The sequence below is a fragment of the Zonotrichia albicollis genome, chromosome 6, assembly GCF_047830755.1.
Source record: "Zonotrichia albicollis isolate bZonAlb1 chromosome 6, bZonAlb1.hap1, whole genome shotgun sequence".
Classification (NCBI taxonomy): Eukaryota; Metazoa; Chordata; class Aves; order Passeriformes; family Passerellidae; genus Zonotrichia; species Zonotrichia albicollis.
The window spans coordinates 7,573,101-7,601,067 of NC_133824.1; the positions used below are offsets into that span (position 1 = coordinate 7,573,101).

At 36.8% G+C, this 27,967-nt stretch overlaps 1 protein-coding gene across 6 annotated transcripts; it reads right to left on the reverse strand.

The window, feature by feature from the left end:
- AK7 (adenylate kinase 7) lies at positions 1–27,791 on the reverse strand. Of its 6 annotated transcripts, none has more exons than XM_074542393.1 (18): positions 27,635–27,791; positions 26,894–27,067; positions 25,657–25,765; positions 24,761–24,855; positions 23,917–24,027; positions 19,413–19,496; positions 18,760–18,848; positions 18,148–18,238; positions 15,411–15,539; positions 14,578–14,727; positions 13,009–13,137; positions 12,519–12,705; positions 10,019–10,147; positions 8,926–9,000; positions 8,064–8,261; positions 5,172–5,392; positions 2,908–3,066; positions 1–1,184 (listed from the first exon to the last, which is right to left on the reverse strand). In XM_074542393.1, exons 1-18 carry the CDS (start codon positions 27,710–27,712, stop codon positions 1,134–1,136), a joined length of 2,259 nt encoding a protein of 752 aa, XP_074398494.1. In that variant the 5' UTR covers positions 27,713–27,791; the 3' UTR covers positions 1–1,133. The 6 variants fall into 6 exon arrangements, with proteins under 6 accessions (XP_074398494.1, XP_074398493.1, XP_074398496.1 ...); XM_074542392.1 differs by having other exon boundaries at positions 8,926–9,003; XM_074542394.1 differs by having other exon boundaries at positions 2–1,184; positions 8,926–9,003; positions 15,462–15,539.
- Between the last annotated feature and the right edge of the window lie 176 nt (positions 27,792–27,967).

The window sequence follows — 27,967 nt, forward strand, 5'->3', positions numbered from 1 at the left end:
AGTTCAAAACTTTATTGTTAGAAAAGTCAATGCATTACAGTAACTCTAGCGAAAACCTTGTTTGCCCCCTCTTTTTAAGTGTCATCTTTATTCTGAAAAATAGCACTTTCAAACTAAAAAAAGTGTCAAAAGCTACCGATTATTTTATCTTCAACTGCTTCACAGGACAAATGGTGACTTTGGCTGACAGCATATAGGACGTATAGGTCGCAAAAATATGTGTTTCTTTAGAGTAGGAGATATTGGTTCTGAATTCTATTCCCAACTTGTCTAACTATGAAAACAGATGAAATAAGATACTCTACAAAAACACTAATATATCTGAATAAAAACATCAGGCATTAACACATCTAAAATTCTGATACTCAAAGACAATATAAATGTCAAATGTTTCTATATCACTATTCTTTCAGCTCTTCCACTTTTCCCCCCTCCCTTTCCACAAAGGGTCCTTGCCTTCTGTTTTGACAAAATCCTGTATTTGTTTTACACTAAGTATGCAATCCCTTCGATCTCAGTCAGCACAGATATGGTTCCTGTGACAGCTGGATGAAGTCAGCAAAACTGAGAAGGACAGCCATGTGCTGGAAACTCTTCAAGAATCTCTAAAAAATATCTATCTAGTGTTGAATGCTGAAGATCATTAAATCAGTTCTACAGCCATGTGTTTGATACCAAAGTAAAGCACAGGTTTTATGACATACCTGTGTTGGTAACCTGTTTACCAGTCAATCTTCAGAGAAGCACAGGAAGACTGTATTGTGTGAATTTTTGCCTCTTGGCAAACTGGGAGGGGAAATAAGAGAGTTTGCTGCTTCTATTTATTTCCTTTTTCAGTAGAAATACTTTTTTTAATAAAAGTTTTTCTCAGGCTAGCTGCCTTCATTCACTAAGGATTAGGAAAATAATATATGGATGTGTAAATGTATCAATCAATACATACAGCAAATGGAAATGTTGTAGAAGAGGATTAAAAATCCAGTACAAAATAGTAATAAAGTACGATAAATAAAAATGAAGATTGCATAGTAAGCCTAAACAAAAATAACATGAGAAACTAAGTCTTTTTTTTATCTAAAATGTATTAGGAATTTTCTCCCTTTTTGTTTCACAATTCCTGCTGCAGCTAGGATTTAACGTTTATTCCAGTCGATATCAGGACTGTTCTTGAAGAGATATTCTGCCTGTAAACAGAAGAGTTTCAAAATTACAATTATTTTCACATCTCCAACTTCAAAATATATGCAAAATAACAAAGACATAGTGGATAACATTGCTTTAAACAACACTGCAGAACATATTAAATGTAACTTATGGCAGAAAACGTGTCTATGTCAGAGAAATCTCTTTCCCCCAAAGACTATCCAAAATACCACTGACCTCACTCACACTCTTCATAGCAGTCACTGTTTCTAGTGTGGGCAAGAGAAGGATGTGTGCCATTTATAACAGTTTTTGTCATGCCAAGGAAAGGTCTAGGGACCTGCTTTCTGGACCCACTGATCCTGATCTTTAAAAGCTATGCAGTTATGAGGGAAGGTCTCATACTCCTATGCCTACAGGTAGCTGTCACCAGTAGGCAAAAAGAAAACATTCCTTAGTGCCTGAAGTTGGATTGTAACACAATTGCTTTCATTTCAGGCTTTTGCTGGATTAATAAAATCCTCTGTTTCAACTTGTAAACAGGATGTGCAGGCAGAACAGCAGCAGAGCAATGATGTTACAGCACCTGGATTCCTGTCTGAATGCAATGACCTGACCCTGCTTGCAGCCCAAAGTTGAGCTGGATACTGTACTGAGGTCATTTGCAACTGGAATTAGTCTGTGAATGTCCTACAGGATTTTCTCCTTTATTTATGTGTGTATTGTGAAGGGAATTACCAAAGAGCTTGCATTTATCATTATGACAACGTGTTCAGTTGTGCCAGGGGGTGGGGGGTAGTGGGGGGAGAGTGATGTCCTGCTTTCTGAAGAGTTAAAAATTTAAAATCATTTGAAATTAGGCATAATTGAATTATTTGAAAGTAGGCATAAGTAGCTAGAATTTTTAGGCTGCAGGTTGAACTTTATCTGAACCATATGGTTATGTTTTTAAGTCAAAGATGGATTACAGTGAAACCTGGCACTAACAATCTGAACATTAATAATAGAATAGACAAAGCTGCAGCTTAAACATTACTTAAAAATTAATAGCTGGGGTAGACAGCCCATAGATCACGGTATATGAACCGTAACAACCACATGATTGTAACAACCAGGACCAACCAAAAGCCCACTGAAACCAACCTAAGAGGGTGTGGACATGACCCTTTAGCAAACCCTTGGTAACAGAGAGCAAACCAATGAAGGGCAACCAGATCTCAGAGCCTCATAGAGCTCTTGGTCCCATGAGGGATGTCCTGTGAGGGATGGGAAGTCTGGATTGTAATGGTGTAATTGCTCAGGGATTTCTTTGTTTGTGGACCCTCTTTTGAGGCACCTAACTCCAGCTATCAGATATCATAACAGGTTCATTGGCACAAATCAATCTCGTGGAAATGAAATCCTAATGTAAAAACGTCCTTTAACTTGTAGTCCTCTATGGCACAGCAGAATTGTCAGGGTGCATAAGACGTGCAGAGTGCACATACTAAGGGGAAACAGATCCTGGTAGTGGTTTTAGTCCTATTACTGTTTAACTACACTGGATCCTTCCCTTGATACACAGTATCAACTGATCCCATGAGGAGTAGTTTCTGGGTTTTAATTTTCACTATAATTGTTGGTCATCAGTATTGCAGATTCTAATCATTAATTAGTTACTATCCTGAAAGTGGGGAGGAAATTTAAGTCCTTTCATTAATAGAGATTATGTGAGTCTATAGGAGTATTCAAAAATATTTAAGAAAAGAAACATAATCACCTTACCAGAAAATTGACTGGGTCATCGGGCCTGATCCTACAACATTCATTTATCCCTTGCATAAGTGTTGGCATGACATTCTTCATTAAATAATTTCGTAGTGGAATAGACTGGGCCTCCAATAACTCTTGTTCCTGTTTTTTCACTTCCTCCTGCTGTTTAATCTACAATTAATAAAGAAAAAATGTTTATAAAATCCATCAAATAACATTTGGCTAAATAATAGTGCTGGTCTAGAGGGAAAAAATAGTTTTAGAAGCTGTGGACAGAACTTTAAAGAACAAGCTGACAGTAATAATTATTAACTGTTTATTATATTTAGAGCACACAACACACTGAGGGTACAGAATTGAACATAATAAGGACTGACATAATCTCTTTACTAAAATGATTTTTTTTTTCTTTAACACCTAAAAGGAGGTTTAGTCTCAAGTCTTCCAGTGGTTCTGTTTCCATAAGGTATTTGGCAAAACAGTTGAAATACACTGTAGCACTTCAAAAATTAGTGCTATTGCAAAACACAGGTGGTTTCTTGAGGCTTATTTTAACTGGAGGGAAGGAGAATTTTTTTTACTCAGTAGAGAGCCCTGGCTTTCTAATTTTCTATTTTTTAATTGTGTTGAGTTTGTTTCTCTTTGGTTCCCTTTATTTGTTTTATTCGTATTTCATTGATGTTTTTGAGGGGCTTGAGAGTCAAATACACTAAAACCACAGTGAAATACATCTGTTTCCACCAGCTAAATTTATTTCTGAATTCAGGTTAAATCAAATGATATTTTTACACTCAAAAAGTAAGAGGGATGAGGGAATAAAACTGCTGCAAGCTTTTCTTCCTTCCATTCAATAGCACTTAGTAGCATGCATACTTGCAGCAGCTTTAGCCAGAAGATTACTGCAACTCATTTTCATTGTCCTCTCTTCACTCATTTTATTCATCAGTAGCCTGAGTCATATAGAGCTACAGCAAACAGATGATACTCTGAAGACTGCTTTTCTATACTCCAGGCATAACACAAAAACAATATTCAGATAAAACAGATACACCAATTTTTACCTTATTCACACAATCCAGGAGTGCTATTGAATAAGTCTTGCAAGTGGTCTTTGGCCACTACTCAGAGACAGCAGCTAATTTACAGCGTCAAGGGCAAATGAACAGTTGCTTAGATCTGATCATCTGCCTATTTTAAAGGATAACCTTAAACACACGTTTTATCTAACACCTAGTTCAGCTTTGATTTGAATCAGTTTGCACTTTTAAAGGACTTGGATTGAATCTAGCTAAAATGTGTTAGCTATTCTTATGAATTTTACAGGGTACAAAATGCTGTTTAATGTTGAATGAAGCTGTAAACAATTAGATATTAGAAAACCCTTATATATGAGCCTACATCAGAGAAATGTAAATCTTTCTTTAATTGTCAGTAATTTCAGATATTCAACATATCCATAGATGTGTATGGGCATTGAAATATAAGAAAAGGACTTCTCCGTGGAAGGATCAGTTTGTTTTTAAATAGCTCTAAAATAAGACAATAGACTTGCCTTCCGGTGAAACGGCCTAACTTTGGGTGTGAACAGAAACATTCTTACAGTACCAATTTCAGGTCATTTAACTAAATTGTCCTTGGGTGTATAAAGATAAATAAGGAAAAAGCATCACAAGCAAGTCTTCTGGGGTCAGCTAGCCTAAATACCAAGTACTTATTAGATTATTAGCAAACAAAAATCATCCTTCAGACTGCATCAGGTAGTCCCTACCGAACCGAGTACTCAGCTCTTACACACGTTCTTGCAGGCTCAGAAACCTTTCTGCAGTGTAGGCTGGAAGATTGGGTCGGTGTTGAGCTAAAAATCTAGTTTGATAATTAAGACTTATTCAGGCACTTAGAAGTAAACTAAGCAAATGCAAAAGTCCTGTTCGACTGGGTAAGGAAAGTCTCCACTGATTGTAGTAGATATTTATAAATGGCAAAATTTATAAAAATAGAAGAGCTGCAGCACAGCAACAACAAGAGTACCATAAAAGTATTTTAAAGGCATGCTGATACCAAAATGCAAAAAAATGCTATGTCTGTAATAAAAAAAGCATATTATGTAAAATGGGCTTTGAAATTCACTGTGGAGATAGCCTAACCCAAACCTAAATTAGGATACAAGGAACAAGAGAATTTCTGCTACATTTCCCAAGTGTATTTACATAACAGATTACTTGAAGTCATCTAAAACACATAAATAATAATGATTTAAAAAAAATGTATTAACCTACCCACTCTTCCCATCTCTCCTTTCTTTCTTCCCTTTCCTTATCTTCTTTACGCTCTTGTTCAGCTTTTTCTTTAGCTTCTTTGGCAAGCTGTTCCTCAGCTGCCTGGCGTTGCAAAACCTCCTTTTCTTCATCTGTCAAACCATAATTCCGAGGTTCTCCAACTTCCTTGATGATCTTTGATACAGCAAGTCTGTTTTCAAAATCTTCATATACAGCTACATCTTTTAAATAATATAAGAGAGAACCATTTCAAGGTTTTGTCAGCTATCCTCAAGTATTATACAAGACCTAAAATATATTGTGTTCATGTTATTTGAATTTTAAAGCAAAAGATGTTGTTTTCAATTGCTTATAAATGTCAACTTTTTGTTACATAGAATGAAGTTTTCTAAATCTGATTTTCTTTACCAGTTTCATCTGAAATACTTTGCCTTTTAAGCTGATGTAAGGAAGAAACATTCTAAAATAAATTTTACAACGATTGTTTAACAATTGAAGCTTGCCCAGGTTTTGAAACCCAAAAAAGAGGTCAACTACCATCTCTCAGAAATGTTCCTGGCACCAATCTTATGTCAACTTCTCCAGATGCACAAAACCATCAGTTTTCTCCTTTTCTCCTCCATGAATGCTACACAATAGGTTGTTAGGATGTGGCACAAACTCCGATGTTTTCACTCATACACATTTACAAATACACAGACCTTTCTCCAGTCAATCTCTTACTGTGTTATATTTACAAAACAAATTTGTAGCTTCAAGTAGGAACACAAGGACTGAACAAGACCTTCTCTTTCATTTATTCCTTCTCCACTTCTAATTGCTGGAAGTTACTTGCACAATAAACTTGACAAGAAAGAAGAAAAAGTAAAAATGCAGAAGAATGAAGACTTTATCTAGGGCTCTCTAGTTTCTGTATTCATTTAATGTGGGGAGGCAGAAACAGTACAGGAATGTACATGGAAAAGAGGAAAAGTGATTGTTTGAAGGGAGAGAATACTGAGATAAAGGACTTGTTCAGGGGCAGAAAATGGAAGGTGTAAAAGCACAAAAGTGGGTAAGGAGACATGCAGATGGAGGGAAAAAGAAGAATCATAATACAGAATTTAGATAAGAATCCAGTCGCCTCTGCTCCACAGTTCCTTAGGAAGTTATTTTGAAAGTCATTGGCAAAGCTTTTTTCCCAGTTCAATCTAATCACCAATTCAGGCAAATCAGGCTCTCAAATACTAATACCATTTTTCCAAGAGTTAAATTGTTTGTGATTTGGACCTCAAATCCAAAGTCTGAGCATGAATTGAGGAGGAAACTAACATAATTCTATGTTATAAAGCTTATTTTACAGCTTCTTCTTTCAAAAATCAGGAATTGCATTCCTGAAATATTCCGAATTAAAGCAATACATTTGCTATAGCAAGCAGCCCATCATTCCTACAATTTTAGCTGCACCTGGACATACAAATTACAATGAAAATCACTTTTCTTGTCATTTAAAGTATTGCTAGGAATGGTTCAATGTTGAATTTGAGGTCTCAAAGACTGCATTTTTTTCTTGGATGGCCATAGAAGAGTACAATATTCATTTTACAGCAATCAGAATTAACTACATTTATCCTCAAAAACTAATGCCATTTAAATGAGAAATGAAGTTTGCACTGATGCTAGCTGAGAGGAAAGATCTGTGGAGAAGGAGTTCATAAATTAATGTCTTTAAAGGAATTGCTGTTTTAACCTTAACATGCCTTTTTGTATAAGATCTAACATGCCTGTCAACATTCCAAGTTTGCAAATGAGAAAAACGAGACACAAGATAACCAACTTGCAGTCTTCACATAGTGAGTCATCAAAGCAAAGTTGAGTTTCCAGAATCTTGAAGCCCACTCCTTTGTACTAATCATATTTCAGATTCAGAAAAAATAATAATCATAAAAATTATACATAAAACCATATGTTACAATTTTCTAAATTTAAGGTGGAAGAAAACTTTTATTATTTTGAAACTATATTAAACAAATCACAGGCACAATTTTTAACATCTTCTTCGGAATATAACTGAGCAAGCAGTTGGGTCTCTGATAAAATCCATTGCTGCTTAATTCTATGCATCTGAAAATCCAGCTGGAACATTGACTAGAATGGAGGGGTTAATGGCTGAGTTATCTTTGTAATTTGTTCCTACCATTTTACAGCAGAAGCAACACACCTGCGTGCCTCCATGGGTAACAACCAGGAATGTGAACATGGGTAAGGAGACACTTCTGAGACAAACAGGACATAAAGATGATGCTCATTTGAACATGAAAACCAATGCTATACACCCAACATGAAAACCATCTGGAACATCACAGTAGTGATACTGCAATAACTAAAATCAGTAGGCAAGTGAGTTTCTGTATTTGGAAGGGACTACAGTTGAAGAATAATCTTGAGGCATAATTTTTTGACAGTGCACAACTCTGAAATCAACAATCAATGCATCTCTTCAGGGTGTAATTATTAGTTTGTTGCCCACCAGGTAACAAATCCAATTTTTGAGGACAACAATAGCATCAGTGGATAAATCTAAAGAAAAAAAATATAAGGAGCCATGATGTATATGTCCATGAAATGTACTCTTACATATATGGGAAAGGATGCCAGTACAGAGATCTGTAAACTAAGTCACAAAATTATTCTAATAATTCAAATTACAAAAATGAACAACTAACAATGCAAATTTTACAAACAGGTTAACAGTAAAAGAATATTTTTGCAGGTATATAATTATATGCTTGCTGTTGCAATGTTAATAAAAATATTATTTATATATGGATACTTACTATTTGATTTTTGTTACATTTGTAAGAACAAAAATTTTTTATTCAAGTTATATCTACTAATTTTATTATTCCTTACCAACAAACTGAGGATGTATTTCAAGTTCATCAAAATAGTTGAGAACTGTTACATCATCAGCATTTATCTTGCGGAAGTGTTTCAGAGCTTCCAGGAACTGCTCCTCAGTATATTGAGTTCCAGCAACTTCACTCTCTGAAAGTTGTATTATTCTGTTTATAAGGAATTCATCAGATGCCATCAAAGAAAAAATAAATTCTGTGAAGAAGAACATATTGTTTGAATATATACAAAATTTCCAAAGGAATCAAGCAAAAACAGCAGGATAAAGCAATTTCTACATAGATTAAATCCACTCTATTTTAATTCTCAGCATAACCAATGCATTACACTTTTATTCCATTAAGCTGCTGTAATCACAACAAGACAGCCACTACTGTTGTTATCAGCCAACAGTTGGTGGCATTTTCACAAAAACCACAAACAAACAACCCAGAAACTGAACCAAAGCCTTCCTTTTAATTAAGAAAAACTTCTTCAACAAAAAGGTGGCCAAGCATTGGAATAGGCCGTTGGAGAAGTTGAGATGACTGAGTCACCATCCCTAGAGGTATTTGAGAGATGTGACACTTAAGGACATGGTTTAGTGGTGGACTTGGAAATGCAAGATTTAGGGTTTGACTTGATGCTCTTAGTGGTCTTTTCCAACCTAAATGATTCTATGATTAATTGTTCACTTTTAAATATGAGGGCAGCAGCATTACATGAAACAGATTTTTTTTTTTTAGTTAAATTAAACAGGGACAGATGGAGTAATATTTTAGACTTCTTGTTGGTGCCAGCAATTTTTCATCAGTTTTTTTTTATTTAATTAGAAAATTATACTACTCAGTTTGTTTATAAATAAATCTATTGAACTTACCAGGTATGATTATTTGATTAAATTTAGGCATTTTGCCTGCTGCTTGTTCCTCTTCTTCTTCTCCTTCATCTTCTTCTACTAAAACAAAAGTAAGAAATAATTGACATTTTCATTTGAAGCAACAATATCACTTTATTTGCTAAAAATGTGCCAAGTAAAACACAGGTTTGCCAATATCCAAATTATAATAATAATTGGTAATTAATCTAACCTTGACACTAGTTTAGAGAATTCAGTAAGTAGTTCATGTTGCCAGGCACTCCAGAATTGTACCTTGGGACACTAGTAGTTGTTTGCCTATACCACAGATGTATCTACATGCACATACAATTTTTAAACATTTTGACAGTCCAATTTTAAAACTGCTGTCTTATCTTTGGCCTCTCCTCCTGCCCAATAAATTGTTCTGCAAAAAAATAGAGACAAGGCTCAGAACAATGAGTAGAAATATTTTACAACTCTGTTAAAATGGTTTTTGCTACTAAGGGTCTGCTTTTATGAATAGTCAGTAAAACTGCCTGTAGAGTACCAGCTGAGCATGACCATTTGCAGAACAGCACACTAAGCTGAACAAGACTATTTTTCTGTGCCTTCAAACCTCAGCTATAATTTAAACATGAAAATGATTCTTGATCTTAATGTATAGACAGTGCTTGCTCATAATTTGAAATGTGTGTATCTACAATAGCTTACCTAATAAATACAATGTAATTTGGCTCACAAAATATGTACTGGTGCACTGGCTGGATCCCCTCATTCAGTAGCCCTTAAACATTATGAAGAAATTCTTCTATAGAGCTTGCTTAAGTGGAGCTGGACAAGAGACCATCCTCCATGCTTGTGCATTTACTTTTTACATTACCAGGAAAGATAGTCTAAAAATTATCTTGTGCATAAATTAAATAAGGTGCATTACAGTCCTTCTTACATTCTAATAATCACACATCACAAAACTTAGTTTTGTATCTTGCACTGCAGTCTTTACAGTGCTGATGCACTCAAGTAGTATGGCTCTGAGAAAAACAATGATAATGACAACATCAGCAGCAATAAAAACAAAAGCAGCAACAAAACCAAATCAAGCAGTACACACCTCTAAAAAGCTCCATTGCCTCTTCATAGGTCTCTGGGAACCCATCTAAAACATATCCCTGATTCCTACAAGGCATGGACATGAGCTTGTCCTTCATAATTTTAAGGATATACTCATCACCTAGTTTCCCTAAGACAAAGAAGGTTAATAGGTGTGTAGTTTATAGAAACAAGAGATCTTAAATTATTTTACTAACATTTAATACATTTTAATACATTTTTCTTCTACTTAGACCCTAAAAAGTTAAATATTTTGAGTTACTATTTGTATATTATGCATTGTCAGCAATCTATGGAATATTAAAATGTAGATATTAAATAAAATTACCTTTGTGTTTACAAGGATATAAACATTAGTCCTTAATGATCTAAACATGAAGTTAGTTTTATTTTGAACGCTAAAATCAGATTTTAATAGAGGCAGTAAAGAAATACTTCGAGAAAAAAAGTCACAAGAAAGCAATAATTTTCTATTTTCATTTTACAATAAGACTTAAAGATAGTCTTCCAAAAAAGACATGAGGTAGGTTCTACAAGTTTCATTTTCAGACAGGTTGTGATATGAATTAGGTTATTTACCTGTCCTACGTTGCCGAGAAAATACATAGGAGGAAAGTCAGGTTTGACCTGAAATTTTGTCCTTTTGTTTCTTACTTTATTTTGCTTTGACAATTAAAAGTCTTAGATATTTATAAACCATTCTAATCATAAAAGTTTGTAACTATTTTTAAAGACATTGTTATTTTAAACAACACATCAAAGCATGCAGAAGAGATGCTGCCATAGGTCTCATTACTGATGTTTCCAGGTGTGTGAGAAGTTAATTTCTTTGCAGATACACAAGATCTAAATCAGCTAAACCCTTAGCAACAGATCACATTTTTAGGGGGGATCACTTTATACCACATGGAAAATGTTAAACACTAAGACCAAAAATACATGGCATTATAAGTATACAAATGGTAACTAATATTTTTCAGCAAGGAACCTTTTTTCAATCTTTTACAAATTCTTTCCAGGCATTCAAAACAGTATTTACTTTTTAATGATGTATGAGGTTCTTAATAACCCCCACAATTTCATATTAGCGTGCACTTGTTTTTACTAAACTACTTTTATTATTGCAAGTTTGACAAAGGTATATTTCACCAGCTTTTTACTTTATGTTATAGAAATTTATGCTCTCTGCTCTGAGAAGAAAACATGACATTATTAAAAAATTCTGAAGTAGAAAGATGAAAGTGCTATGATTAAAGAGGCACCAAAATATTTTTAAAATATGTCACTTTTAATATACAAGGTATTTCATTGGATTGGGTTTGTGTGGACAGGTTTTTGTTAGCCAGGGGACTCACAGAGGTGACTTCTCTGAGAAGCTGGTAGAAGCTTTCCCCATGTATGACAGAGCCAATGCCAGATGGCTCCAAGATGGATCTTCTGCTGAACAAATTTAAGCCAGTTAGGGATGGTAGTAATGCCTCTGTGACCAAATATCTATGTAGGGACAAAGTCATTGTGCAGAAATAAAAAGTGGCCAGGGAAGACAGAAGTGAGAATCTGTGAGAGAAACCTGTCTGCAGACACCCAGGTCAGTGCAGAACTAGGGGAGGAGGTGTGGCAGGTGCCGAAGCAAAGATCCACCTGCAGGCTGTGGTACAGCCCAGGGTGAGCAGGCTGTCACCATGCAGCCCATGGAGGTCCAGGGGAGAGCTGAGATTCACCTACAGCCCATGGAGAGGCCCACTCACAGCAGGTGGATGTCTAAAAGAGGCTGTGACCCCATGGGAAGCCCACACTGGAGCGGGCTCCTGGTACGACCTGCAGGCCCACGGAGAGAGGAGCCCACTCCAGAGCAGGTTTGGTGCCTGGACTTGGGATCATGTGGGGGACCCGAGCTGGAGCAGCCTGAAGGACTGCATCCTGTGGAAGGGACCACACTGGAGCAGGCTGTGCATGAAGGCGTGCATCCTGTGGAAGGGAGACAGAGTGGAGCAGTTCATAAAAAGCTGTAGTCCATGGGAAGGGCTCATGCTGGAGAGGTTTGTGGAGGACTGTCTGCTGTGTGAGGGACCCCACACTGGAACAGGGAAAAGACTCCTCTCCCTGAGGAGGAATCAGCAGCAGAAACAACATGTGATGAACTGGCCATAACCCCTATTCTCTGTCTCCATGTGCTGCTGGTGGGAGGAAGCAGAGAATCATGAATAAAGTTAAATTCAGGAGAGAAGAGAGGGGTGGGTTCTCTGATTTTCATTGGCAATACATTTAAGTAATTCCCCCAAGTTGGGTCTGTTTTGCCCATGACAGTACTCTGTTTGTGATCTCTCCCTGTCTTTATCTCAACTCATAAACCCTTCATTGTATTTCCTATCTCTTGTCCAGTTGATTCTTGATTTTAATAGGAAATAAAAGTCTAGAACACAAATTTATTTCTTAATTTCCATTTGCATAGGGTTGCACTAGCTTACCCGAATCCCATCATCATACTTTGTATTTCCTACCTTTATTCTGCTGCATGTTTTCTTTTATTGCATCTAAGAAATCCTTTGCTTCTTCTATATTTTCACCCTCTTCCTCCTCCTCCTCCTCTACAACCCTTTCTCCTTCTCCTTCTCCTTCTCTTTCTCCTTCTCCTTCTCCTTCTACTTCACTTTCCACCCTGACAGGTTCTTTAGCCACAATTTGCTCCTGATGACAAGAACAGAAATATGCGTTGGCTCAGAAATTCTGTAACCAAATTTACTTTATACACAGATGCAATAAAAGAAAAAAATAAATAATTCCTTTCATGTGTGTTCATGAACAGTGAGATACTGAGCAACTTCCATTCTCTAAAAAGATTTCAGTGCAAATGCCAGAGATGATCAATATGTTGAAAGATAGATATTTCCATTCTCAAATAATGGGATTATAAGTAAATTTTAAATGCTGCCACACATCTTAAAATCTGAGAAATTAAAATAACAGGAATATTAGAAAACAGCAACACACCAGATCTGCAATTTTTTCAGAAATGGCATCATTTGTGCTAACATAATGTAGCTTGTAGTGCTTGCAGAGCTCCTTAGCAATGGTAGATTTGCCAGAGCCGGGAGGACCGTGAATGTAAACTTTGAGAGGCTGGAAAAAAGGATAAAGATATGACATTACTCAAACAGCACATATGCTTCTATGTAAAAGCAGCAATATTTTTAATATGACTAATAGGAAATAGCAATTGTACTTAAAACTAAAAGGATATTTTTGTCTTATTTATTTATTTCATTTCTTGTTGAATATCTCCTCTATCACCCACAGGTCTCAAGTAACATAGTTACTTAGATGATGAAATTTACTGTTGGAGAAAAAGCATGCTTCTATTTAGTAGACTTACAGACCAATTTGTTATGGCTAGTTAATGTTTGAATAATCCAAAGAGATGAAACACAATCCCTCAGATAGGATGCAGCAAATTTTGGAATATCTCTACTTTCCAATTGAGATAAATTTGCTGTCATTAAAATTATTATTTTGACCTCAAAAACTTCAGATCCATCACAATCTTAAGTAATGTCTCATTTCAGCCTACCTAGCCTGAGGATGAGTAAGTGCAATTAGGATCCCAGTATACACTTATTAAATATGTTATGCAATAAACTCATAATCATACCTAATTAAGTGTCTATCTTAATTTAGTAAATCTGACAGCACAAACTCTTCAATAGAGTAGTGACAGAGACAGTCTAGCTAGCCTTCCTTCTCACTGCTACCTGGTATGTACTGTATTTTTAGTTAGATGGATTCGTTCTGCGATGCAATAGTTTAACCCAAACACAGATCTGATAATTCTTTCAGAGCTATGGAGGGACTTTCAGTAAATAACTTTTAACAATAACATCTTTATCTTTTTTACATGCCCTGAACTCTTATTCAAAGTTTGAACCAGATATAGACATGCTAAACAGCTTTATTGATACTTGGATGTAGACTGGCATTTTCCTGCATTTTATAGTTTCAGTAACCTATACATCTGAATACAGAAGTTCTAAATATCAAGCTAACATAGGAAATAGTGAAGTTGCACAGTAAATTACACTACAGAGCAGGGTAAAAGGAAGGCTATATTGCACTGGAATATCCACACTCACTGAATATATAAAGGGCACAAAATACTCACCTAACTATTGACTATTATAAATAAAAATAAATAAAAGATACACTTATTATATTCCTGAGGCAAAATATACCAAGAGTACCATACACTGCATAAAGAAACTAGCTTCAGAATAGCAGCTTTCCATCATTAAGCTAATTTGTATTTACAGAATTTCAATTTTAGGCATAAAGGAAATAAAACTCAGTCTTCTTTTTTTTCTTTTGCGTCTTATTTAAAGAGGCAAAAAAAAGAGTCTCTTATTTAAATCTTCAATTTAATTTTAAGTTTTTATGTTCACTTATTTTGCATCTATATCCATCTTCTATGTATTTTTACTTAATTAATTTAAAACTTGAGTTTATGTAACCATTTCTATTGGGAATAAAGAGAGAAGAACAGTTTAAAATACTATACCAAAGCATTACCAGTAATCCTCGAGCTTGCTTGTATTCCAAGACAACTTGAGCAATGTTATCTATCAGTCCTGTCTCAGCAAACCAGTTAATGTTGAAATTCTCTTTCAAATAAAGAGATTCCATTCGCAGGTTCACAAACAACATATCCAGTTGCATTTGCTGGAGGAACAAAGCTACATTTATTTACAGACTTAAGCTATGCATGTTAAAAGAACAGCTGGAGCAAGAGACTAGAATGGATGGGGAGAATAGAAAGAATTAAAGCATTGGGAAAGAAGGTTTACATACAAAATAAAACAGATATTTAAGCTTTTAAAAATATTAATTTTCAATGTATGATTGTATTTGAGTGTTCTCAAATTAGAACATGCAACACTAAACAATTTTCTGTACAATTAAAAGTTTTCATGTAATTGCAAGGAATCCCTACTTTTATAAATTTATCAAATGCCATCTTAAAACTATCTGGGTTGTATTTTGTTTATTTCTCCTATGAACAGTTACTTCCAGATAAATAGATTAATACAACATAATTTATGTATTCTGTGTTCATCAGCCTTAGTAGCACTGCATTATTAACCTTTTTTAAATTTTTATCATTTTGTGTAGGTTTTGTTAGAGTGCTCCCATATGCTAAGGGGAACAGTGACATCAGAGCTTCAGTGTTTTATTTTTTAAATGAGGCTGTAACTCTTCAAAATTCTGTGTTTTATGATGGTTAGATTTTACTTTATTTATTTTCCAAATTTAAACTCACTTTAAATATTTTTAGGCATATTTTGGGAGGAATTTTTTCTGGTCAAATAAAGAAAAAAGAAATTATATATTTCATTATATCATACTTTTAAGTTTAAATACTTTCCTGAAGAAATAAAAGAAAGCAAATCACTGACTGTTAGCTCTTTGCTCAGGAATGCATTTTCTTTAGGAACCTTCTCAATTTTTCCTGGTCCAATATTTTTACTGATACACTGTCAGAAAAACAAACAAAGAAACAAATAAGGAAAAACCAGCATCAGAACCACTTAAGAAATCAGATTCTTAGGAAAAAAATGAACAGGATTTCTGTGGATAAAAGATGTGCTGTAAATTTTATGTTACACTGTGCCTGGAAAATCAGGATACTGATTTGAAATAGATCTAAGAACGATACATTTGTGCCTTGAAAATCAGGATACTGATTGAAATAGATTTAAGAACAATATTTTAACTTTAATGTTAGTATTGAATAGCTTTTGATTGCTAAGTAACACTTCTTCCTTACTACCTGCAATTAAAAAAAAAACAAAACACCAAAACAAAAACAAACAAAAAAAGCCCACAGAAAACTTTATAAAGCTCTTAAATATATGAATAAATTCCTAGTGCTTCAGATGTATTTGGAGATATTTATTTTCCCAGCACTTTTACTTCAGGTTCCTTCAGGTTCTTCATTAACAATTGAGAAGGGTTTTTATATCAATGCTACTGATAACTCTCCACATATCATTTGCATTTCATCATTAGACAGAAATTGTTAGTTACTCCTACAGCCCTTTAGAATATATTTAAATCACACTAAATTCCATAAAATCTTTGTAGAGCATTTGTGTAGACTATTGTCGGAGACTGAAATACTATAGTTTATGACTTAAACATTTTCATGAAGGACTTTTGCCTAATATAGCAAAAACTGTTTTACAAAGGCTGCAGAGAAGAGCGCCACACCCTGAACGGGGCTCCGGCTGAGGCCCCGGATTGCTTGCTGATGAAGATAAGATAAAGTAATAATTTAGGGCTGCGGAAAAAGGATGCATTCACAGAGCACAAGCCTAACACCTTCTGAGGAGTGACCCAGCCCAGGGCTATCAGCTGCCAGGCTGCTCACAGACCCTCGCACCTAAAGGCGTGGGGGGGAGGAGACCTTTTCAGTGTGAAGCGCAAAAGCCTCTGGTGAGAAGCAATGACCGCCCTTCCTCCACTGTGCACACCGTTCAGCTGAGGGGCCCTTCACAATATCCACAGCAGAAGGGGTGTCATGGCCCATCAAAGGCCCCCCAAAGGGGTCCTCAGACCCCGCACCAGACCACTGCAGCATGATGCTACAGATCCGCAGTGTTGCAAGGGACAGTGTCAAACTGGCCCCTGCAAGGGGACACGTGGGCGTTCCCACCTGCCCAAAGCCTGCATTAACCCGCTGGATTCTACAGGCTTCTGTGTGGTAGCCCTCACCACCAGAGGAAGTCCAGATGGACAGGAGCAACGAGACGTCATTGGGACCTTTGGATGGGTGATATGCTTCCACCTAGTCCCTTCCCTTCCCTTCCCTTCCCTTCCCTTCCCTTCCCTTCCCTTCCCTTCCCTTCCCTTCCCTTCCCTTCCCTTCCCTTCCCTTCCCTTCCCTTCCCTTCCCTTCCCTTCCCTTCCCTTCCCTTCCCTTCCCTTCCCTTCCCTTCCCTTCCCTTCCCTTCCCTTCCCTTCCCTTCCCTTCCCTTCCCTTCCCTCTCTCTCTTTGCCTCTTTTACTATTAAACAAAATATATCAAATTTTTGGCACCAACATCTAACCTCATTTGCTTTTAATCATGTTTTTGGGATATATTTTATATCTTCAAAGTTCTTTCCATTTTTTACACAGAGACTTAGTTTTCTTTACTCTTCTGGGTTTAAACTGGACCGTAACAACATCAGATCAAATAATCCAGCATTCTGGCTTCAATGATGTCACTTAGTGGACACCCAGTGAAGATAAGCATGGAAAAGGTATATGTGATACTCATTCCAAACTCCTTTCTAATCTTCAGCTATTTTCCACTAGAACTCGCAAGGTGTTTCTTTCCCATGCACCTTTCCAGTCTTCCCCAGGCTGGTACAGCTCCCTGCCAAGAGAAGCCTCTGTAGCACCCTCTCCACTGGCAACTTCCCGTCCCCAAGAACTGTCCACTTACCCCTGTCCTCTATTTGGCATTTCTAAACACCCTCATACTTATGAAAGGACACCAACAACTCTCCTTGGGATGCCTCCCTGGACCAAGGCACAGGTTTCATCTCCTAGTGAGCTCCCTGTTTCATTAAACTCTCTTTGATACAACAGCAACAGCAACAAAAGGGCCTTATGTAACATTTGCTCAATCTACATGAGCAAGTGTCCTATGAGCTGACTCTCACTATCACAGTGTATTGTTTAGCAGTGTCATTCAGACTACTTCTAGACTTAATATCAAAACTCTTGGAAAAACAAGATATCTTCCACAACAAGAAGGGAAACACATGGTAAAGACTCAGTGTCTAATCACAGTTCTGTGAATCCCATAACAATTGTCCTAATAACTTTCTTAGGTAAAATTTTTATTAAAGTTAATGATAATACTGCAAAAATTAGTTCTGAAAGATCAAGTAAACTACTTCATTTAAAGGACAGAAGTCTTAGAGGATTTCAAAGTAATCTTCCATGTAATTTACTACTCAGGATAATTCAGGAAGACCTAGGAATGTCCACTTCAATAAAACACATAGCTTTAAGGCCTTACATACGGATATACTAAAAAACAAGAGCAACAAAAAAGAAATTAAAATATCATGCTTTTATCAACTCTCTTACCTTTATTAATTCTCGAAGCGTGTGCATCGATGAATCTACTCCAAGTATGTACTGAAAGGCTGGCTTGAGTTCTGCTACATTTTGCAACACTCTGAAACATAGCAAGGACAGCCCAAGCGGGCACTTGGAGAAGCATCCAGGGGTCCCCTTGTTAAAGGCAGTTCATGAAACAGCACCAAGAGTCTGCAAATTCTTCTGAACATTTCAGAGCATGACATTTTCACACATGTTTCACTGAATAAAGAAGCACAGCTACACATTTTATTTGTAAGGAAGTTAAAAGAATAAAAAGCTATATCTGTGCAAGATGTTGTCTTAGTCAGCTGTAGAGTCCTCAGTCCATTTCCAGTTCTGTGCCAGTTAACTGGAATCACACTGTAGACTGAGCATGACTTGTCATTTATTAAATGCAAAGGACCAGTGCAACAGTCAGATAAGGTTTCCAGAAAGCACATCTGCTTCTAGAGAAACTGAAGGCTCTCTGTGACTCAGTTAAAAGGGCCCAAAGTGACCTTAAACAAACCCACCCAATTTAAAAGCCTCAGTACTCTGTAGTGGATTTGTTATCTAGATAGGTATCAATTATTGCTCAGAGAATTTTTTTCCCCTTACATTGCTAAATCACGAACATGAATGGTTGGAATAATATTCTTGCCATCTCCAAAAACAGGTATTGCAGGAGTCTCACCAAGCCAACACATCTGAAAATCAGAGAATAAAGTGAGAGAAAAAAAAAAGGGTTACTTTTAACTAGAGCTAAAAAAGGAACATTTGATTACTAGGCAAATCTGTATATTCAAGATTTAAAGTTCAGTTTATTGAATAATTAATAGAACTGCAGTAAAGGAGACCATTCTTGAGCAGTACTGATTGCCAAACTACTAAAAGCAAAAGGGTTTCTTTAAAGACTGTTCTTTAATCTTGGCAAATATTACTTTTTATCACCCTAAGAAAAAAAAAAAAAAAAAGAGACTGTTGAATAGAAAGACATTTCCCTGGATTCCATTTACATGACAGACATGTTGCCACTGGAAAGTACATATGGAGATACTGTTCAAAAACTAGAAAAATATCTAAGAAAAAATAGAGCCAAAAAAAGGAAAAACACTTTCACTGTAGCTAAAATGTTTCAAAAGGATCAAATAAACAGTTCCGCTCATAAAAGCATTGAGCTTATGATGCCAAGGCTGCTAAAAATGGGTTAAATTCCAGTGCAGTTTGCCCCAAGAAATTAAATGATCCTTCAAATGTAGTTGGATGTCTACCTTAAAAAAGTAGTGAAAGAGTCCTTCCTCAGCTCCATATTGATGTCCTGAGGCAACAACATAAGTTGAAAACTTTTTTTTGTTCTGTAAAGTGAAATCAGCAAAAAGTTTTCATTAAAATCTGGGACTGCAATTGGGATACAAGTTTACACTGACTCTTGAATACAGGTACATTAAATACACAAAGTGTGCAAACTGTATCACTTCCAAGTTGTAACTATATCAATTGTTGCCTATCCTGCAGCTTCCTGAGTCATATTATTATTACTTCCTTCAAGAAAAGCTGTCTACAGCTGTCTTCAAAAAAAAAGGTCTGTCTACATTTGAACAAAGATTATAAGACTAAAATAAAATTAAGAGGTAAAATTTGGAAGTTATGTAAATCAATTCAGTGAACAGGATACTCATGCTTCTACTTCCCTTTTTCAAGCAAAAATAACTCTGAAATTCATTGAATCTATTTTTTTCAATACACTCTATTTGCATTTGTCTGTCTAAAGGAGCAGAAAGGCTGGATTAATGATTTTACAATTTCTTTACTTTCATTTTGACAGACTATTAAAAAAAAAATCTTTGAACTATTTAAATGGTTTGCTAGCCACACATCATGATTAACCCACATATTCTTGGCTGATCTGTGTAACGTCATAAAATTGCCTGTCTGCTTGGACATACATGTTACTGTTTGTATCAATGGTGAGGATGGTTATACAGGGGAAAAAAACAATTAAAACATCATAAAGAGAAAGAGCTTTTGAGGAAGTTTTTTTTAATTAGTCACTTTAAATTTTTTTTAAGATTAAACAAAATTATTAAATAATTCTCATGTTTTAAATATCCTAGGCATTATATATTTTCATCATAAAATGAAAAGAACCTGCCTTTATCACAGTGGGAATACATGCGCAGATTGGGGATCTATCTTTTTCCTTGGGGAGGCAAGGGGGAATGGACCTTTTGTTGGCATCTTTATAATATTTTAGAAACAGAAAAATAAGGCAGGTCTTAGCCGAGCTTTAATTATATAAGCAAAGCACCATGCACTCAATGACAAGTTGCAAAGTCAGTGTGTTGTATCTATTTGGCTTTATCTATATACTAAGAAAGTGAAACTTTGTTATAAAAACAACTTCAACTGAACTGAATTCAACAGCTTGTTATTAATCACGAGAAACACTAAAATTAGAAGACATTACAGATAGCAGAAGATCTTCCACACTGTAAGGAGAGCTGCCTTTTTCGGACGCTGCTAGGGCCTCAGGAGGACTTTGCCATGGGATGAGCACAAAAGGGAGCTACAGCAGAATATCTCTAACTCCAGATCTGGTTAGTATGCCCTGGTTAACACATCTGGACAGAAATTCCCACTGTGGCCAACAGCGTCATGAAGCAACTGCTCATATGTGTAGCAGTGGTCAAACAGAGATCACGCCTAGTTATGGGTCAGATGGCAACCACCAACCATCACTGAACCCCCTGAATATACCTGTGTGGATACCTGGAAGTTGGACTATAATGTAAACCACCAAAGCAGTGACTTGAGATGAGGTAAAGGTGGTGTTATCCCAGACAATGCATTACAAAACATTATAAAGCTTACATTAACAAAGCCTGGGGAGAAGAATGATAATGCTGATAATGATCACAAAATGCAGAATTTACAGGCCATTAGGAAAGCCAGCTCAGCAAGTGTGCTGAAATCAGCTCCAACTGGGTAAAACAGTAATTCTGGCAGGGGGAGGTCATGACCACCTCAAGAAAATGGCCTTCCCACTCAAGAAACCCATCAACTCAAAAGAAGAGAAAGACTGATCTTGGGACTAATTAGCATTAGAAATGAAGGAATAATTTAACCAATAGATTAAGAGAACTCTGTGGCCAATGAACATTAATTTCTTTTTTTGCTAAAATGTATGAAAAGGAAAAGTTTTGAACTATCTTGGGACCCCCATCACTGAGAAGCCCAGTGGAATCCTTGGGTGGTGACTATCTTCTGCTTGATCTCTCTCCTCTGTTTTCTATTTCTTTCTCTCTACCTCATATTCATTGTTAAATAAAATCTGTATAATTGACTTCAGTTTGTGGTCTCATTTGCATCTTTATTTGGGTAGAGGTATCTCTTACTACTCGGATCTTAACACACACTGAGCTTGCTTGGGTGATTCCATGACAGATAGTGTTTGCACCTCAGAGCAGCAGCTCCCAGGGCTGCTGTGGACAGCCTGCAGACATGTCCCAGAAGATACATAGTAATTTCTGTCTCCTAGCAGGAAAAACCCGCCTCTTCTGAATGCACAGGAGGTGCTATTTCTCATTTCCCTTAAAAAGAATGTAACACAGAATTTCCTTCCATGTACCTTGTGCTAACTCCTGCCTTGTGTGAAGACAAACCACAGTTTTGCACTGAGTGCTGTATTTCACTGAAATGCATACCTCTAGAACAGGTTCAATGCCTCTAACAATAGTTACTCAGTGTCACAAGCCACCCATTGAGAAGGTACTACTTGACGTTACTTGGCTATAGGTGATTTTAAAAACAGGGCAATGTTTAGGCATGTTGCTGTTCCTCGCGGCACGTTTAGTCCCGGGTAAGGAATGTCATGTTCCCGTGCTGTTCATTAAAGCCACTAGGTGTCACTTTCTAGCTGGGATCCTCAGCTCCGGGCTGTGGTTGTTTTGGCTTGTTTGCTTGCTTCTTAAAAATTGCTTGAAGTGAGAAACAGGTCTAAATGGATTCGGGAACTGTGATGTCACTGAGAACAGAGATGCAGGATGAAGAACTTTTCTGCCTTTGGCAGGCAGATATTTCTCCAATAAGGCTTAGAAAACCTTCTATTCTTGGTGCAAGAGCTTTTTTACACGGCTGGCTGATGAATTCTAGTGTCTGAGGTCTTGCAGGGAACAATTACAATGTAATTTCTTTCACTGATGGCATATTCCCTAGATGCCACTAAATTTAAGAATCAGTAAAGACTATAATCCAGAAGTCTTCAGCCATCACAGGAAGCCAAAGCTGATTCCATGGGAAGAACAGATGCTTTGGAGCCATCCTGCTCCAAAGTGCTGACAGAAACCATCCAGGGGCAGTGATACCCATTGGTGCTGACACTGGAGTTCTGGAGCACAGGAGCTCCTTTTGAAAGGGTTACAGCAGATAGTATTGAAAATATTCAAGCTGCTTTATCATGTACTGCTACATATCTGTCTTGTCAACAGATGTTCAGCCTGGCAAACACTTAGTAGCTAATTATATAAATACTTTTGGTATGCAGCGACTCAGTGCTTTGGACTAGTCAGAAAAATTGCCAATAATTCATCTGGGTATCAAGTGGTGGCAGAAGTTAACACAAGGTTGATGGATGCTGTTTAAAATTTTCATGATTTTAACATTGCGGGTGTGAAACTCATCCCATGGTCTTACAAATCTATGTTAGCATAGTAAGAGAAAAACGAATTCACCACTGCTTTTTCAAGCTAGAAACCAAATTTTTACTTGTGTTCTGTACTATTAGATCCACAGTAGAACAGAATATAATTTCTAGTGCTATTTTCTCAGCAGGACATAAGACAGCAAATATATGCTCAAACTAGAGAAAAGTTTTTTTCACAATAAACTCTGTTATTAGCTGGATAAATCTCTGAAATGAACATTGAATTATATTGCTTATGGGAGACTCCCAACACAGGAAAAAGAATGACCAAATGGCACCTTCATCATCAGTGTATTTTGTTGTCTTTGAACCTCCCCACTTCTCTGCCACTAATGACAACAGCTTCCATTTTCCTGAATTGTGAGCTGAGCCACTATTGGTATTTATTTAATAACAGTTCTTAAATACAAATAGAGGCATATTCTGTTCTCCAGTAAGATTAATGGTCTAATCAGACCAAAGCAAGCAAAGCTGAAGGAGGGGATTTAAAAACATGTAAAGTGATAACATATTTTAGCTATTCTGTGTCAGCTTTATGGCCATGATTTTAGAGTAAATTATAGGGTGGAACAAAAGTCAACAAGGCCTCTGTTCCAAGAGCACAAACTATCCAGGACATGATAGGTGTGGCCAGAACATCTAAGGATTTAAATGAGTTGTAGTACTAACATAGCTTGCTGATATTTAATGATGCTGCTTTTCTTTAGAGCAGTACTAATATCTCATTCCTCTACAATCTTTCTTCCCCAAATCTTTCCACACAGACCTCAGCTTTGATTGTCTCTGGTACAACCAAAGAAACAGTATTTTTTTTAAGATGAGCATGATTTACTCCCTACCTAAGAAAAAAAAAAGACATTGGGATTTATATTGTGCATACACTTAGGTTTCAAAGTGCATTATAGTATTCTCCTTGCTACTATATTTTATTATTAATTTGTATAATCCATATTTATAAGGACAATATTATATTCTTAAAACTCATTCAAACTGTTTATAAATTCCATTAATATGATAAAGCTCTAAATAAGAAGGCAAACCAGCTTATTTTTATAAAAAAGTTCTATACATACAGTTTTCCCCAGTTTTGCAATGTGTTTTTCAGCATTTAGGTGATCCACAAAGGCAGGATGAGACCTTCTCTTGCGAAAATCTTCTTCAATAAAAGGAGCTTCAGGATTTTCCTATGAAGAAAAAAAATGTGATTGATATACATTTGCTAAAACAGAACAAATTTTAAAGGTCTAGATAGTTAAAGGAAGTTTTTTAGAAGCATTTTAAAATCTGTTTTAACTTTGTCTTCATTTGAAAACCGTCAAGGTTTAAAATTGATGCTTGAGGTTCAGCATTTTGAAAATGTCATTACTTCAATTTCAAATTTCATAGTAAAAGATTTTTAACTTCTATTTATATTTCTAAAAGCATTACTTTTTATTATATATAGCATTACACAAGGTTGAAAAACTCTATTTCTGTAACAATGAATTTGAGAATTGCAATAGCATACTACAAAGCACCCAACATGGCTCCTGAAAATACTTTACATATATTGATATAAAGATGTATCCATTTTAATTATGTATTTCATTAAATATGCAATGAATATGGGATTTTTTTAATGACTGAAAGACAGTGCATTTTGTGGTTAGCATTTGTCTTGCCTTCTTGACTAAGCAACTCCTTATGTCTTTCTGTATCATTATAGCCCAATGCCTAAATTTTTGTGAAAGAGAATTTCATCTAGCAATTTTGGCAGTGAGTAATGGGTAAGGGTGAAAGAATCCTAAAAACCCACTCACTTTACCAGCTATCATTGAAGTACACACCCAAAATATATGGTATAATTTAATGTAATGAATATTTTCCATTAAATGGCAACATCTGTTGAAAAAATACTAATGTTTTGATATTACTTACAGGGTCAAAGGGTTTGGTATTTGCCCAGGTCATTATTGTTGAAATGAGGATGAATAACTTTTGTTTTGCAAAAGTCTCTATTTCCTTATGTAGAGCTGTTAAATGAAAGCAAGAATTTTATTTTAAACTGAATTATTCAAATGTAGTTTTGCTTCTATATAAAGGTCCTGGATAGACACTCATACCAATGTTCTATGTGATGTCTTTTTAAGCAAATGCTCTTTGAGTTAATATAAAATAAAGATAAAAAATCATGAAAGAAAACAATTAGAGAAAGAAAGAAAAAGCTACTGAAGAAAGAAAAGCAAGCAAGCAAAGTTTATTTTAATATAAAACAATAAAATTAATTTTTTGTTATGCAAATTATTCTGTTGTCCGAATGTTCATATTATAAAGAAAAAAGCATAATTTAGTTTAGCTGTCATATAAAGAATCATATTGCACTCTCACCATGAAAGGATTCCAGCTGCCTATTAGAAGAATTTTGGTGTAATAATAAGGAGAAAGTTTTCAAAAGACTGCTAGTAATATTTTTATTGGACTTTAAAAAAAATAAAATAATTATATAAAATATTGAAACATTCTTTGAATGTCACAGGAGCAAATTTTCTACCCACCTCCCAATACAAAGAGATGAGATGATGGTTGACAGTTATTTGGGGAAATTACTGCCTACAAAGATGTGCCATTTAAAGAGTTGGACCATTCCATGTCAGCTTCTCTCCCTTCTGAACGTGGCAGTGCATTCCATGGTTCCTTGCTATTTATCCTAATAATTTGTGCAGCATTTCTCCATCAAGGAACCCAATTTATATTAAAGTGAACCCATGATAACTTCATTACACATTGATGGCTACATACAAACCAAATTTCTGTTCAGGTAAAGCTATACTAACCAGAAGCAGCCCATGTTGCTTCCTCAATTTGGCTTACATCCTCAGTGATATTATATAAAACAATTTCACACTCAAGCAAGTGGCTTAAGAGTTCTTCTCGAGAAGAGACCTGAGGGAAAAACAGTCAGATTCTGTCATTAGAGAAAAAAAAAAATCCTCTTCTAAATATCCAGTTAAATATCTGGATAGAATGTGGTTTTCTAACACTAGGATGTTAGAATTATTCATAAGATCGTTACCAAACTTTTATCTGTCACATACAAGAAAGCTGATAAAATGGAAATTAAATGCTGAAATTTCTAATTTAGAGTATATGTTAACATAGATAAAAAATAGAGACTTTTAATGGTATTTTAGGATCCATATTTTTAGTGCATTTGTGAGTATTGAAAATATCTACTACTTACCCAGGTGTTTTAAACAACTATCCAATGGCAGAATAGAGAAGACATAAAAAATGTCACTTTCCTTGCAAGATAGCATCCTGTAATTTTTATTGACTTCAGATTATCTGTATTACTTGAGCAAATCCAGCAAACACTTTGGACAAAAGCAGTTAAAACTTAACAGCACCACCCATAATTTCCTGATTGAACAGTTCAGCTGCATAGACATCTGAATCAAAATTTTCAAATGTTGGAAGAGATTCTTAAATAAGAAGAATAATAACCAGTTTATAACAAGCAGTTTGAGACAGAGGCAATTTCTAGTTTCAGAAAACTAAATCAAGCAATGAGCAATCCCATCCACAAGAGCAAGCCTCCTCTAGTTAATTAAACTCTGGACATACACATTTTTATACAAAAATGGAGGTATTCAGAACAATTAGCTGCTAGTGAAAGCTGTGATTTCAGTGAACAGTTAAGAAGGACACTAACTTTGAGTCCAGCATCACTACCTTCAAAATGGTGATAAAAGACAAAAAGAAGATGAGAGATCCTTGAAGTGTAAGCTTTGAGAAAAAAAGAAAGCAGACCTGTGGATCAATAAGATAGATTTTTTTACAAAAAGTTATGAAGAGGACATCATCTTTTTTCTGTCTGAGTTCCTTCCTTTTATATTTGCTGTGTCAGACCTAGAAGTGAGGAAGCCAGAGCACATGCAGGAAGCAGAAGGAGTAAAGCAGATATATACAGGTTCCAGCAGGAACAAAATTTCTTTAGCGTAGGTCATTTTACATGACCTGTGATATTTCTAATGTTGTCTAAGGGCAATCTGAAATCAGACTCATACTTACTGCATATGTTTCCTTTGCAAACTGTAGATCAGCACTCTCTGGATTAGAAAGAGTACCCACTATTTCGTAGGTTTCCCCTGTGCTCGTGGGATCAACAGCGGGTTCATTTTCTTCTCCCTCCTCTTCATCTTCTGCGCTTTCAAGCGTGGCCCCAACAACGGAGGTGGATAAATACTGCAATATACAAGACACATAATTTGCATACAAATACCTATTGAGCCCTACACAGTTTGTCGTAATCTCCAGAAGGCACCAGCACCGTCTGATCGGCCCTGCTCCTGTTGCTGGTAATGCTCTTCAGAAACAGCTTCCCATAGAGGGGAAATGCTCAGGCGCTGCTCAGGCTCAGCTGGGGTGTGCCTGCTCCCCGTGAGTCCCACGCCTCACAGCCGAGGTGCCGGCGAGTCCCTGGGCGCCTCCGCTCCACCGCGGCTCCTCTCGGGCAGGGGGTGCTCACAGGGAACTTGGTTATCGCCCTCCACAGCGATCAGCTGCTGCCTGAACTCTCCCCACCGGCTTTATCCCCACCTCCTGTCCTAACTCTTTATTTTTACTCTTTAGTTTTACTCCATCTTATCTCTTTAGCTGCTCCGTTGCCTCTCCTCAGCAGCTATCTCAGCTGCCCTCCGGTCCGCCCGGCCGAGCTCCCCGGGAACCAGCCGCGGCTCCCCCGCGGGCGGAGGTGCCTGAGGCAGAACGAAGCCGCGGCCGGGAGCAGCTGCGGGCCGTCCCCGCGGTCACCTTGCCGATGCTGCGGCCGCAGTAGGAGTCGAGGTGGTTGAGGAAGATGCGGCGGCCCCGCGGCGCCTCCTCCTCCATGGCCCAGCCCGGGACGCGGCCCGTTGCCGCGCGACCGCCGGCGGCCGCACTTCCCCCGGCCGCCGCTGGGGGCGCGCCGCCCCGGCACGGCGGTCGCGCGCTGCGCGCAGGCGCCGTGGGCACCCGGCCCGGGGCAGCCGCGGCCCCTCAGGCTGGGACTTTTCGCGGAACGGCGCAACGTGTGTGTGGTACTGCCGAGACAAAAATAGATGTTTATTGTGTTATCCGCCGGCCTTTCCGACAGCAGGCGGGCTA